The sequence below is a fragment of the Saimiri boliviensis genome, chromosome 21 (assembly GCF_048565385.1).
Source record: "Saimiri boliviensis isolate mSaiBol1 chromosome 21, mSaiBol1.pri, whole genome shotgun sequence".
In the NCBI taxonomy this organism is placed as follows: domain Eukaryota; kingdom Metazoa; phylum Chordata; class Mammalia; order Primates; family Cebidae; genus Saimiri; species Saimiri boliviensis.
In genome coordinates this window covers 5,009,349-5,021,557 of record NC_133469.1, presented here as the reverse complement: position 1 = coordinate 5,021,557, position 12,209 = coordinate 5,009,349, and the positions used below count along the sequence as shown (strand labels likewise).

General features: G+C 48.8%; 1 protein-coding gene across 1 annotated transcript in view; it reads right to left on the bottom strand.

The window, feature by feature from the left end:
- The window catches only part of GTSE1 (G2 and S-phase expressed 1), a 32,623-nt gene that overhangs the window by 14,025 nt on the left and 6,389 nt on the right, over positions 1-12,209 (bottom strand). The window contains exons 3-7 of the mRNA XM_010343313.3: positions 8,997-9,054; positions 8,262-8,886; positions 5,107-5,271; positions 4,250-4,373; positions 1,505-1,885 (exon numbers count right to left, since the gene is read on the bottom strand). Of these exons, the coding sequence (XP_010341615.3) occupies positions 1,505-1,885; positions 4,250-4,373; positions 5,107-5,271; positions 8,262-8,886; positions 8,997-9,054 (1,353 nt within the window). The remainder of the gene's footprint in view (positions 1-1,504; positions 1,886-4,249; positions 4,374-5,106; positions 5,272-8,261; positions 8,887-8,996; positions 9,055-12,209) is intronic.

The following is a 12,209-nucleotide window of genomic DNA, read 5'->3' as shown; positions in this document are numbered from 1 at the left end:
GCTGGGCATGGTGGCACGTGCCTGTAATCCCAGCTACTCAGGAGGCTGAGGCAGGAGAATTGCCTGAACCCAGGAGGCGGAGGTTGCGGTGAGCCAAGATCGCACCATCGCACTCCAGCCCGGGTAACAAGAGGGAAACTCCGTCTCAAAAAAAAAAAAAAAAAGAAACAGACCCCAAAACGATGGGGAAGATGGTACGAGAAGAACCGCAGACCTTAAAACAACCATGAGTAATTTGCTCACGAGGATCTAAAGGAAAACCTAAGTACCATGAAGAGAAATAAGGGGAAAATACGTTAGAAACGAAAAGTTAACTCGATGGGTTTCACAGTTATTAGGCACTGCAGCAGAGATGGTATCTGACAACAGAAACTACCCAAACCACAACTCAATAAAAAAGGCTGGGCCAGGCACGGTGGCTCACGCCTGTAATCCCAGCACTCTGTGAGGCCAAGGGGGATGGATCACTTGAGGTCAGGAGTTCGAGACCAGCCAACATGATGGAACCCTGTCTCTACTAAAAACGCAAAAAATATTAGCTGGCTCTGGTGGCGCAGGCCTGTAATCTCAGCTACTCAGGAGGCTGAGGCAGGAGAATTGCCTGAACTCAGGAGGCAGAGGGTGCGGTGCCTGAGATGGCGCCACTGCACTCCAGCCTGGGTGACAGAGCGAGACTCTGTCTCAAAAAGAAAAAAAAAAAAAAAAGGCTGAAATAAAAACAGATCAGAGCTTCAGTGACCTGTAAGACAACATCAAGAGGCCTGAAATAAATGTGATTAAAGTCTCAGGAAATAGATAAGAAAAAGATATCTGAAGAAATAATGGCCAACCTTTTCGAAATCTGATGAAAACCATCAACCCACAGATCAAAGAAGCCTAAGAAGCCCCCAGCAGGATAAACCCAAAAGAAGCCACCTCAAAGCACGTAATCATCAAACTGCTGATAGTAACAATGAGATAACCTTAAAAGCAGCCTAAGAGCACCCGGGGAACGCACGTATAAGACATTCTGGGAGGCTCTACGGACACCCTGAAGACAATGTGGGCAAGAAGACAGTGGGTCACACCCGAAAGCACTGTTGGAGGGAAGAGCTAAAAACACCATCACTGCAATCAATACTTGTTTAAAATTTTAAATGGAAGTTCTGCAATATTTTAAAGACACATTAAAATGTATCTATTACTTGGCCCGGCGTGGTGGCTCATGCCTGTAATCCCAGCACTTTGGGAGGCTGAGGCGGGTGGATCATGAGGTCAGGAGATGGAGACCATCCTGGCCAACATGATGAAACGTGGTCTCTACTAAAAATATAAAAATTAGCTGGGGTGGTGGCACATGCCTGTAATCCCAACCATTCGGGAGACTGAGGAAGGAGAATCGTTTGAACCAGGGAGTCGGAGGTTGCAGTGAGCTGAGATCACACCATTGCACTCCAGCCTGGCGACAGGGGGAGACTGTTTAAGGAAAAAAAAAAAAATATATATATATATATATATTACTCACCTAGAGAAAACTTAGGAATTTTAAATTGATTTGCAGGAGTAGGCATAACCTTTGTCTTGGAATTTAGATCGGAATCTCGCCATCTTATACTTCTGGTTTTATTCAGTTGAGAAGATTCTGACAAGGTGGAACTGGAGTTCGGGCATTGGCCTTCACCCTCCGGAGTCTGGGGGTGGGTGAGGGATGCGGACAGGGGCACCATGGGCTGCTCCACTGCCAGCTCAGAAACGCTGGCTCCCTTGGCTTGCTGGGAGGATGCCCCCACAGGGCCTGCAGGCAGAGCCGGCCCCAGCACAGTGGGTCCCATTCTGCCTGACTTGCTGATGTTTGACAGAGGCCGGGAGCTGTTTGCAGAAATACTTGCAAATTCACTTGATTTAGCTAGAAGGGTATATACACAAAATCACGTTATTTTACGCTATTTAACACACACACAAGTTACGCTGTCTTTAGCATCCCTACCTTAAACATATGACACATCAACAACATTCTACAGGACCACCAGGTAACATCATCAAACAAAGGACAGCCCAGAGAGCTTGTAGCTTAACTGAGTGTATTCTAAGGTACTTATTCTCAACGCAGTTACTAACATGCACATAAGCATGCATAAATTTGAGCTCTCCTATCTTCATTGATGATGCTGGCAGGAGAAGTCTATACTAGTTGAGCAGATGGAAGGGACAGTCTAGTCACATGTCTCACCTGTCTGGTCATGGAGGTGGGCAGGGAACAGGGAAAAAAGATGCAATTGTTACTGGTTGATTCCTTTAAAATTACAAGGAGGCTGGGTAATATTAACCATAAGCACTATTTAAAATAGAAAACCAGATAAACTAGGGTAATAAATACTCAGCTACCAATATAGTCAGACGATCTGGTAAAGGATTCTTAAAGAAAACTTTAGGGCCAGGTGTGGTGGCTCACACCTACAATCCAAACACTTTGGGAGGCCAAGGCGGGCGGATCACTCCAGGCCAGGAGTTTGAGACCAGCCTCGCCAACATAATGAGACCCTCTACAAAAAAACACAAAAATTAGTCGGGCGTGGTGGCGTGTGCCTATAGTCCAGCTACTCAGGAGGCAGAGATGGGAAGATCACTTGAAACTAGGAGGCTGAGGCTGCAGGAAGCTGTGATCACGCCACTGCAGTACAGTCTGGGTAACAGAGCAAGACTCTGTCTCAAAATAAATAAAGAGGCCAGGCACAGTGGCTCATGCCTGTAATCCCAGCACCTTGGGGGGGCGCCAACTAAGGTGGGCAGATCATGAGGTCAGGAGATCGAGACCATCCTGGCCAACATGGTGAAACCCCACCTCTACTAAAATACAAAAAATTAGCTGGGTGTGGTGGCATGTGCCTGTAGTCCCAGCTACTCAGGAGGCTGAGGCAGGGGAAGTGCTTGAACTTCAGAGGTGGAGGATGCAGTGAGCTGAGATTGCAACACTGTACTCCAGCCTGGGTTACAGAGTGAGACTCCATCTCAAAAAAAGGAAGTATGAACTCTAGAATCGGATTGAGCTGTTCTGGAGTCCTGACTCTGCCATTCTGTGATTAAGAGAGGTTTGTGTCATTATCTTTATAGACTGAGGTGACGACAGCTACCTTGCATGCTCTCGTGAGCGTTAGATGTGCTATGTAGGGTCCCGGGCACGTGGCACGTGCCAATAGTGGGAGCTCTGTCCTGTCACATTAGGCGTTATTAGATGTCCTGCATGGGACACCTGCCACCATGCCTGGCTAGTCTTTGTGTTTTTAGTAGGGATGGGGCTTCACCATGTTGCCCAGGGACTCCAGGGCTCAAGCGATCCACCTGCCTCAGCGTCCCAAAGTGCTGGGACTACAGGCGTGAGCCACTGTTCCCAGCTCACGTTTTACATTTCGTGATCACCATCCACACCATGCTGCCCTGAACTACCCTGAGAGTCCACACGGCCAGTGCATCTCAAAGAGGATTTCGCACTGAAAAGCAGAATGGCAAAGGCCTTTCCCTTACCACTAGATGGCAGCCGTTGCTTGGCAAGATTGAAATGCAACCAGACCTCAAAGTGTGGGAGCATGGATTTAAATAGGCACCTGGGAATTATGGGGGCCACACATCCTAAATTATCTGGAATAGTCCTATTTTAAAACTAGTATCTGAGGCCGGGCATGATGGCTCACGCCTGTAATGCCAGCACTTTGGGAGGCCGAGGTGGGTGGATCACCTGAGGTGAGGAGTTGGAGACCAGCCTGACCAACATGGAGAAATCCCATCTCTACTAAAAATACACAATTAGCCGGGCATGGTGGTACACGCCTGTAATCCCAGCTACTCGGGAGGCTGAGGCAGGAGAATCGCTTAAACCCAGGAGGTGGAGGCTGCAGTGAGCCGAGCTCGCACCACTGCACTCCAGGCTGGGCAATAAGAGCGAAACTGTCTCAAAACAAACAAACAAAACTGGTGTCTGATGACACTGACGTGAGACTGACTCCAGCATCCTTCTGTGTTCTCAGGCATGGGGTATCATACACTTTCTGATCACGTGTACCCCTTAGACTGAAGCCGCCCATCTGAGTGTGCCCTCCTCGGGTGCTGAGGGTGCGCTGAGGGCAGGCACAGCAACTCAGCCCACAGCCCGGTCCACCGCACACAGCACGTCCTGCCGAGCCTAAGTGGTTCGTACAAACGGTCTCGAGGCATGAGCAGCACTCGAGGCCTCACCTGGCCAGATGTGGGTCCAAGCACGATGCCGGCTGCCTACCTTTGCCCGCTGCTGGGGATGTGCACACACTGGGCGCCCCGCTCCGAACAGGCCCTGAGGAGGACTTCCTTGCGAGACTGCTGGTAGAGCCGGGTGGTTTTAACAGGCTCTTCTTCAGCCCCAACTGGGACAAAACATGAAAAAACGCAATCAGCAAAGATCTAATTATTTACCTATTATTTACATCTGCAAAAGTAGGGGTTTCAGTATTTTTAAATAAGCTCATATTATCATCTTGAACTGAGAGAAGGGAAAAGTCAAGCAGCACTTCTCGAGGTACAGTCCTCAAAGCCCTGCGTGAGGAGCATGTTAGCGAGCTAGCGGAAACGCAGACTGCAGCGCCCAGCCTTGGGCAGTTTTAACGAGAACTGCCAGCACTCTTACACAGCTCAGTTTGACCACCAATGCCACAAAGGAAGTGGCAAAGGTGGGGCTGGTAGTCTCCATGCCTGTGAGAACTGCAGTTTTCTTTTTTTTCCTCTCAGACAGGGCCTTCTCACTCTGTTGCCCAGGCTGAAATGCAGTGGCATGATGGCAGCCCACTGCAGCCTTGACCTCCTGGGTTCAAGCAATCATCCCACCTCAGCCTCCCAAGTTGCTGGGACTACAGGTGCACACCACCATGCCCAGCTCATTTTTGTATTTTTTGTAGTGATAGGTTTCATCATGTTGCTCAGGCTGGTCTCGAACTCTTGAGCTCAAGTTATCTGCCCACAGTGGCGTCCCAAAATGTTGGGATTATAGGTGTGAGCCGCTGATTTTAACCCAAAGATTTAATCCAAGGCACTTGAACACACAGCTGCCACCTCATTCCCAGCGACCCCAAGGCTGGGTCCCAGCAGCCCCGGCTGACTCACCTTGTTTGGAACGGGAATCGCCCGCCTGCCCTGGCCCGAGTGGCTTCCGGCGGCTGGCACACTGACGGCACCCAGGGCAGGTATGTCAGGGGGGACATCCCGGCGGAATTCCTTTTCAGCTGGGATTTTCGTCCTGGAAGGACCAGCTGGTATCTCTTTCTTGGGCTGAAAAATTTTGATTTGAACTGTGAGAACTGCCTGGTCTTTAGCAATGTACAGAGATACTAAGGCTTCAATTTAGAGCGAGCCCAGGCACCGTCTATCTTCCCAAATGCTACACAATCCTCCATTTATCAGCTAGATCGAAGGGAACAGAGCAAGCAGCTCACGTCCTCCACCAAATCACTATGGACAAAAGTGATGATGGATTTTGCTTCCTCATTAAAAACAGCGTCAAATGCTACCGAGGCAGATCATGAAGAGGAGAGAAGTCCTCTAGAGCTGTTCCCCAGTCAGGATCCTTATTTCAGAATGATAATGAGGAAGCTGGTCTAGTTAAACAAATTTTAAAATGCTGTACAGAAAGGACTCATCCATTAAATGGTCATCTCTACCAGAGAAGCTGCTCAATTGCAATAAATCTTCTTGGTCTAGTACTCACTGAAAGCCATTTTCTCTGGCCAGCAGAATCAAAGAATATATTCCTGACATATTTAGGGACAAGGGCATTCATGGAATTAATCCATGCTTCTACAAATAGCCCTCTTATAACAGGAGAGTTAGTAAGGTAACAGCAATAGAGGCTCAGAGTTGTAAACACACAGCAGTAAACTTTTCCCTTTACAGCATTTTTTAAAATGGAGATACTTCTTACAACGTAAAATTTGCTGTTTTAGACAGTACACTCCAGTAGTCTTCAGTAGATCTGTTATGTTGTACAACCAGCACAGGCTAATTTAAAAACACGTTTGTGTCCCTGAAAGAAACCTGCACCCATTAGCAGTTACTCCCTAGTCCCTCATCCTCCCCAGCCCTACCTGGGGAAGCACTCTACCACACCTATGTCATTCGCTTGTCATGGTCATTTCATATAAATGGAACCATACGACATGGGAACTTTTGTTATGGCCTCTTTCACTGAGCAAAATGATTCCAAGGGTCGTCGTGTGAAGCATGTATCACCACTGTGTTTCTGCTTTTCTTTTTGTGACCGAGTCTCGCTGTGTCACCCAGGCTGGAGTGCAGTGGCACCATCCTGGCTCACTGCAACCTCTGCCTCCCAGGTTCAAGCGATTCTCCTGCCTTAGCCTCCTGAGTAGATGGGATTACAGGCACATGCCACTATGCCTGGCTAATTTTTGTATTTTTTAGTAGAGACAGGGTTTCGCCATGTTGGCCAGGCTGGTAACAAACTCCTGACCTCAGGTGATTCACCCGCCTTGGCCCCCCAAAGTGCTGTGATTACAAGTGTGAGCCACCATGCCCAGCAGCGTTTCTTTTTATTGCCAAAAATAACCCACTGTCTGGCTAGACCCCATTTCCTTTACATGTTCATCATTTGCTAGATGCCGGGTGGGCCCTGCTTTTTGGCTATTATAAAAAATGCTGCTTTGAACATCTGCATGTGGCTTCTTCTGTGGATATGGTTTCAGTTCTCTCAAGTATGTATCAGGGAGTGGAGCTGCTAAGTCCCACGGCACCTCTACATTTAATTTTTTGAGGAGCTGCCAATCTGTTTCCCGCAACAGCTGCACCATTTCACAATCCTACCAGCAGCACATGAGGCGTCTTCCGTCCCGATATCCTCAACCTTTTCTTCATCCTCCACATCCTCATCCTCAAAAGAACACCTGCTATTTTCTTTTTCTTTCAGCCATCCTAGCAGTTGTCTTTAAAAGACCGTTTTAAACGGGCGTTACAATCGCATGGCCCACCCACTGACGACTCCTCACAGGAGTGAGCCTGTGCCATGGCCACTCTAGAAGCCAGTGACTCTCCCAGGGAAACAAGCAGGAAGTGGCGGGGCGCCCCACGCATGTCGGACTGCATCTCAGCTGTGCAGACAGCACCTCACCCACTGGGAACAAGCTCTGTGGACCCCGGTTCACCACCCAGGACCAGGAGACCAAAGGAGACACTTCGATGGCCCTGGAGCAGCCCAGATCACACCACCTCTCTGCCCCAAGTCCATGCATGCTACATGCACAATCCCATCCTGAGTCCACCCGTGCCCCACACAGCAAGACCACTCCCACTCTCATTCTAGAAACATTGTGGTAGGAATGCACAACCCAAACGGGCTCCAAAAAAAGGGAGTTCGCAGGACCAAGGGACGGGCCCCAGCTATGTGGGCTGGCAGTGCTGCACACACCTCCTTGTTAAGGGCACCTCGGCTGGCTGCAATTCTTGGCTCCCACCACAGGGAGTTACGTGGCTTAGGAGATGGGCCTGGTGGGGGTAAAGGAATTTCTGGGCCCTTGCTGAGCATTCTGCATTTGCCTGCTCCTCCTAACAGCCCCACACAGGGTCACTCCTCTGTACGTGCTGCCCAGGTGAGGGGGCAGAGCTGGAAACAGGCCGCAGGGTGGGCCCCTGGGTGCCTAACTGCCCCACCCTCCTCTCTGCCACCTCTCCCACAGGAGGAGTAGCCTCCTCCTCCCGAGCAAGAGCCAGACAGGGCAGCTCTGGCAGCAGGCCCTGCGCTCACATCACCTTTCCCCAGACATCCAGGACCCTCGGTTTCCCAGAGTTGGCTGACTGCACCCAAAGGCACCCCTGTCAAGCGCCCCCTCCCAGGACAGCGCCCAGCACTTCACGCCCAGGAGGAATGCGAAGTAAGCTGAGCCACAGTCCAGGAGGCTGACGAGCGGCTATCGCAGAGGAGAGAGCGTGCTTGGAAGAGGCTGCTTGTTAAAGCAAATGAAATCCCTACTGTGTGATAGCTCCAGAATGATAACAAAACGAAAGGACCAACTTCAAACAGAATTGAGCAGGAAATATTAAGTCACCCCAACCCTACCCAAGCCACCCCCAAATCAGCTCCCTCTCAGCAGCCGCTGTTCCCAGACTGCACATTCCTGTGCTTTGGAGGCCTCGGAGCCTCGCCACCTCCGGGGTTTCCCCAGGTGCCTCTGTGACCGGGCAGAAACCAGGAGGGCTGAGAGGCAGGGAGTGGTGGCTCCCGGGCAGGCGCTCTGCTGCGGGCTTTTGCCTACCTTCTCGATGGCCCCGGGGATGCCACTTCCTCTAACAGACGCCACTCGAGGCAGCAGCAATTTGCTGCCAGGCTTCCTCTGAGTTGCTGCCTGACCCCGAGCAAGGGCAGTGCTTGATTCCCTGGGCAAGGCAGGAGCCGAGTGTGGGGGCCCCAGCGCCTGGGAGAGGGTGGCCTGGGCAGGAGCGCTGGGCAGGGCCGGGGAGGAGGCCAAGAGTCGGCGCTCGCCTGCAGGGGGGCCCAGCAAGGGGCTGTCTGACAGGTAGTACGTCTCCCTTTTAAGAGACGTGGGGCTTTTCTTCATATCCTTGTCTTTCTCAAAGAGGTTGATTTTTAATGTTGACTCCTGTATGAATCTTTCCGCTCCCTGGCTCTGAGGCTCTTGGGGCTTGGCAGCGTGGGCCGCCTGGTTCCGGCTGCTGCTCTCTATCTGTAAAGCCAGTAAGCGAGCTTCTTTGTACACTTCCACGAACTTCTCCCCGGCCAGAGGGCTCCAGGCGAAGGGACTCTCAGATGCAGGCAAAGGAGGCTGGTTGGTGGCCGGATTATTTAATTCCAAACTGGCAGCAATGCATCTTTCTTTATGTCCAACGGGTCCAAAGAACACTTCATCATCTTCGTTTGCACTGTTTTTTTAAAAAAGAATTATTAATGACTCATAACATTGGCATTTAAAGGAAAGACTTTACTGAACGTGGCTATGCCCAAGGCAAGGGAATAAAACTCATTTGTTTACCTTGAAGAAGACAACGAAAGATCGAAGTCAAATTTTTCATCGGCCAAAAGAAGAACGTCTAGGGAAAAAAATCCAGTGTTATTTTAGTGCTGCAGCTACTAAAGAGAAAAATATTACCAGTTTCTATAGCTTGGAATTAAATAAAGATACTGCGAAATTTCACCCCCTGCAAAGTGTATCCCGTCACTATGCTAAGTTAGTTATATTTTCATAGGGGCCACTGAGTTATATTTTTTCCCTTTTTTCTTTTTAAAAGATTTTCAAATATTTTCTAGTAATGAACTCTCACTATGTTGGCCAGGCTGTCCTCGAACTCCAGGCCTCAAGTGATCCTCCTGGCATGGCCTCCCAAAGTGTTGGGGTTACAGGCATGAGCCACCACACCTGGCCAGTTTCCTTTTTAGAAACTGCATCAGCCATTCTATGTTCATGAAGCCACCCAAAAGCTTAGGTTCTTACTTATTTTTTTTTTTTTTTTTTTGAGACAGAGTCTTGCTCTCTTACCCAGGCTGGAGTGAGGTGGTACCATCTTGGCTCACCGTAACCTCCACCTCCCAGGTTCAAGCGATCCTCTTGCCTCAGCCTCCCGAGTAGCTGGGGCTACAAGCATGCGCCATCATGCCTGGCTGATTTTTGTATTTTTAGTAGAGAAGGGGTTTCACCATGTGGGTCAAGCTGGTCTCAAACTGCTGACCTTGTGATCTACCCACCTCGGTCTCCCAAAGTGCTGGGATTACAGGCATGAGCCACTGTGCCCAGCCAGGTCCTTGCTTTTTTTTTTTTTTTTGAGACGGAGTTTTGCTCTTGTTGCCCAGGCTGGAGTGCGATGGCACAATCTCGGCTCACCACAAACTCTGCCTCCCAGATTCAAGCAATTCTGCCTCAGCCTAGAGAGTAGCTGGGATTACAGGCATGCACCACCACGCCTAACTAATTTTGTATTTTTAGTAGAGATGGGGTTTCTCCATGTTGGTTAGGCTGGTCTCAAACTCCCAACCTCAGGTGATCCACCCGCCTTGGCCTCCCAAAGTGCTGGGATTACAGGCATGAGCCACTGTGCCCAGCCAGGTCCTTACTTTTGAGATACAATCTAAAATGCATTCCCTGATTCATTCAACCATCTTTTCAAGAAAAGAAGTCATTTTCCAGGTATAGAACATTTTCAAAAGACCACCCGCCTCAGATCCCCTAGAATTAAATTCCCTTCTTACCGTTACCAAACACCTCTTCATCATTCGACAGCGAAGGTAATATTATTCAAACGCACAGTAGGGGCTCAATAAGAATTTGTTGACTGCCATTGCTTCTTAGAGTCCTTCCTGACTGAACCCTCAGATAAAATGTACTCTCTACCCCACCGCATCCATAATTCTATCATACCTGGCATGGCCCTGTCTGCGCAGGTTCCTCTAAAACAGATCACAGGCTCCAGGTGAGTAGGTCCCTCTGCAGGGGCACCTGCTCCCTCCTCCACCTCCCCTCAAGGCTCCCACAACGCCTCAACCTTACTTTTACCACTGTACTAGCCTCTGTGAATGCCTCTTGATCCTTCTATGGCCCCAACTAGACTATAAGCTCCTCTAAGATGACAGTATCTAACACTAACCCAAAATCCCAAATGTCCAACTAAGGGTCTGGACACTTAGCAAATATTTATCAAAATTCACTGAAATACAGTATTTACTCAGTACTGTAAAACTTATAAAGCTCTCTCACAAATGTTTTCATCTTAATAAACAATGTAGGCTGGGTGCAGTGGCTCACGTCTATAATCCCAGCACTTTGGGAGGCTGAGGCGGGCAGATCACTTGAGGCCAGGAGTTCAAGACCAGCCTGGCCAACGTGACAAAATCCCGTCTCAACTAAAAATAAATAAATTATCTGGGCATGGTGGTGCGCGCCTGTAATCCCAGCTACTGGGGAGGCTGAGGCATGAGAATCACTTGAAGCCAGAAGGCAGAGGTTGCAGTGAGCCAAGATTGAACCACTGCACTCCAGCCTGGGCGAGAGAGTGAGACTCTGTCTCAAAAAAACAAAAGCAACATAGTTTGCTTCTCAAAAATTATAAAATTTGAGAATATCCTAATATCCTAATTTGGTCTTAATTACCTAATCAGGAAGAAGTTAGAACAAATGCACAAGAGAAAGAAAAGAGAATAATCGCAAAGAGGGAAGGAGAAGATCCAAAAGCACATCTGTCAACTTCATGCACACAGACCCAAGAACCTGGCTGCAAGGGACAATTTTCTAGGAAAATATAATTTCATTTATTCTTTTTATTTTTTGAGATGGAGTCCCACTCTGTCACCAAGGCTGGAGTAGTGGCATGATTTCAGCTCACTGCAACCTCTGCCTTCTGGGTTCAAGTGATTCTTATGCCTCAGCCTCCGAGTAGCTGGGATTTCAGGTGCCTGCCACCACACCCAGCTAATTTTTGTATTTTTAGTAGATACGGGATTTTGCCATGTTGGGCAGGCTGGTCTTGAACTCCTGACCTCAAGTCCATCTGCCCGCCTTGGCCTCCCCAAGTGCTGGCATTACAGACATGAGCCACTGTGCCCAGCCCCCATTTACTTATTTAAATTATTAAATGCATTTGTTTATAAAACTGACTCCAGAAGAGAGGGAAGTCTTAATACCTCAATAATCATAAAATAACTGAAGAAATTTATTAAAGAGCTATCCTCTTCAAAAAAGCACAAGCCCCTAGTAGTTTCATAGAATAATTGTATCAAAACATTAAAGAACAAATAATTCCAATACTATTTACATCACTCAAGAAGATAGAAAAAAATAAACTTTCCAACTGAGTTCCATGAGGGCAAGCCTGTTACCGAAAACTTACAAAGTGATCAGTGAAGAAAGTAAAGACCAGCCTTACTTGTATCGGCATCATAATCTTTTTCTTTCTGAGGCAGGGTCTTGCTCTCTCATCCAGGCTGGAGTACAGTGGTGCAATCATAGCTCACTGCAGCCTCGAACTGCTAGACTCAAGGGATCCTCCTGACTCAGCCTCCCAAGTAGCTGGGACTACAGGCACGCACCACCATGCCCACCTAATACTTGTATTTTTTGTAGAGACGGGGTCTCCTCACGTTGCCCCGGATGGTCTCAAGCGTTCCTCCTACCTTGGCCTCCCTAAGTGCTGGGATTACAGGCATGAGCTACCACACCTGCCCTAACACAAAAATCTTTAACAAAAATACCAGCAAA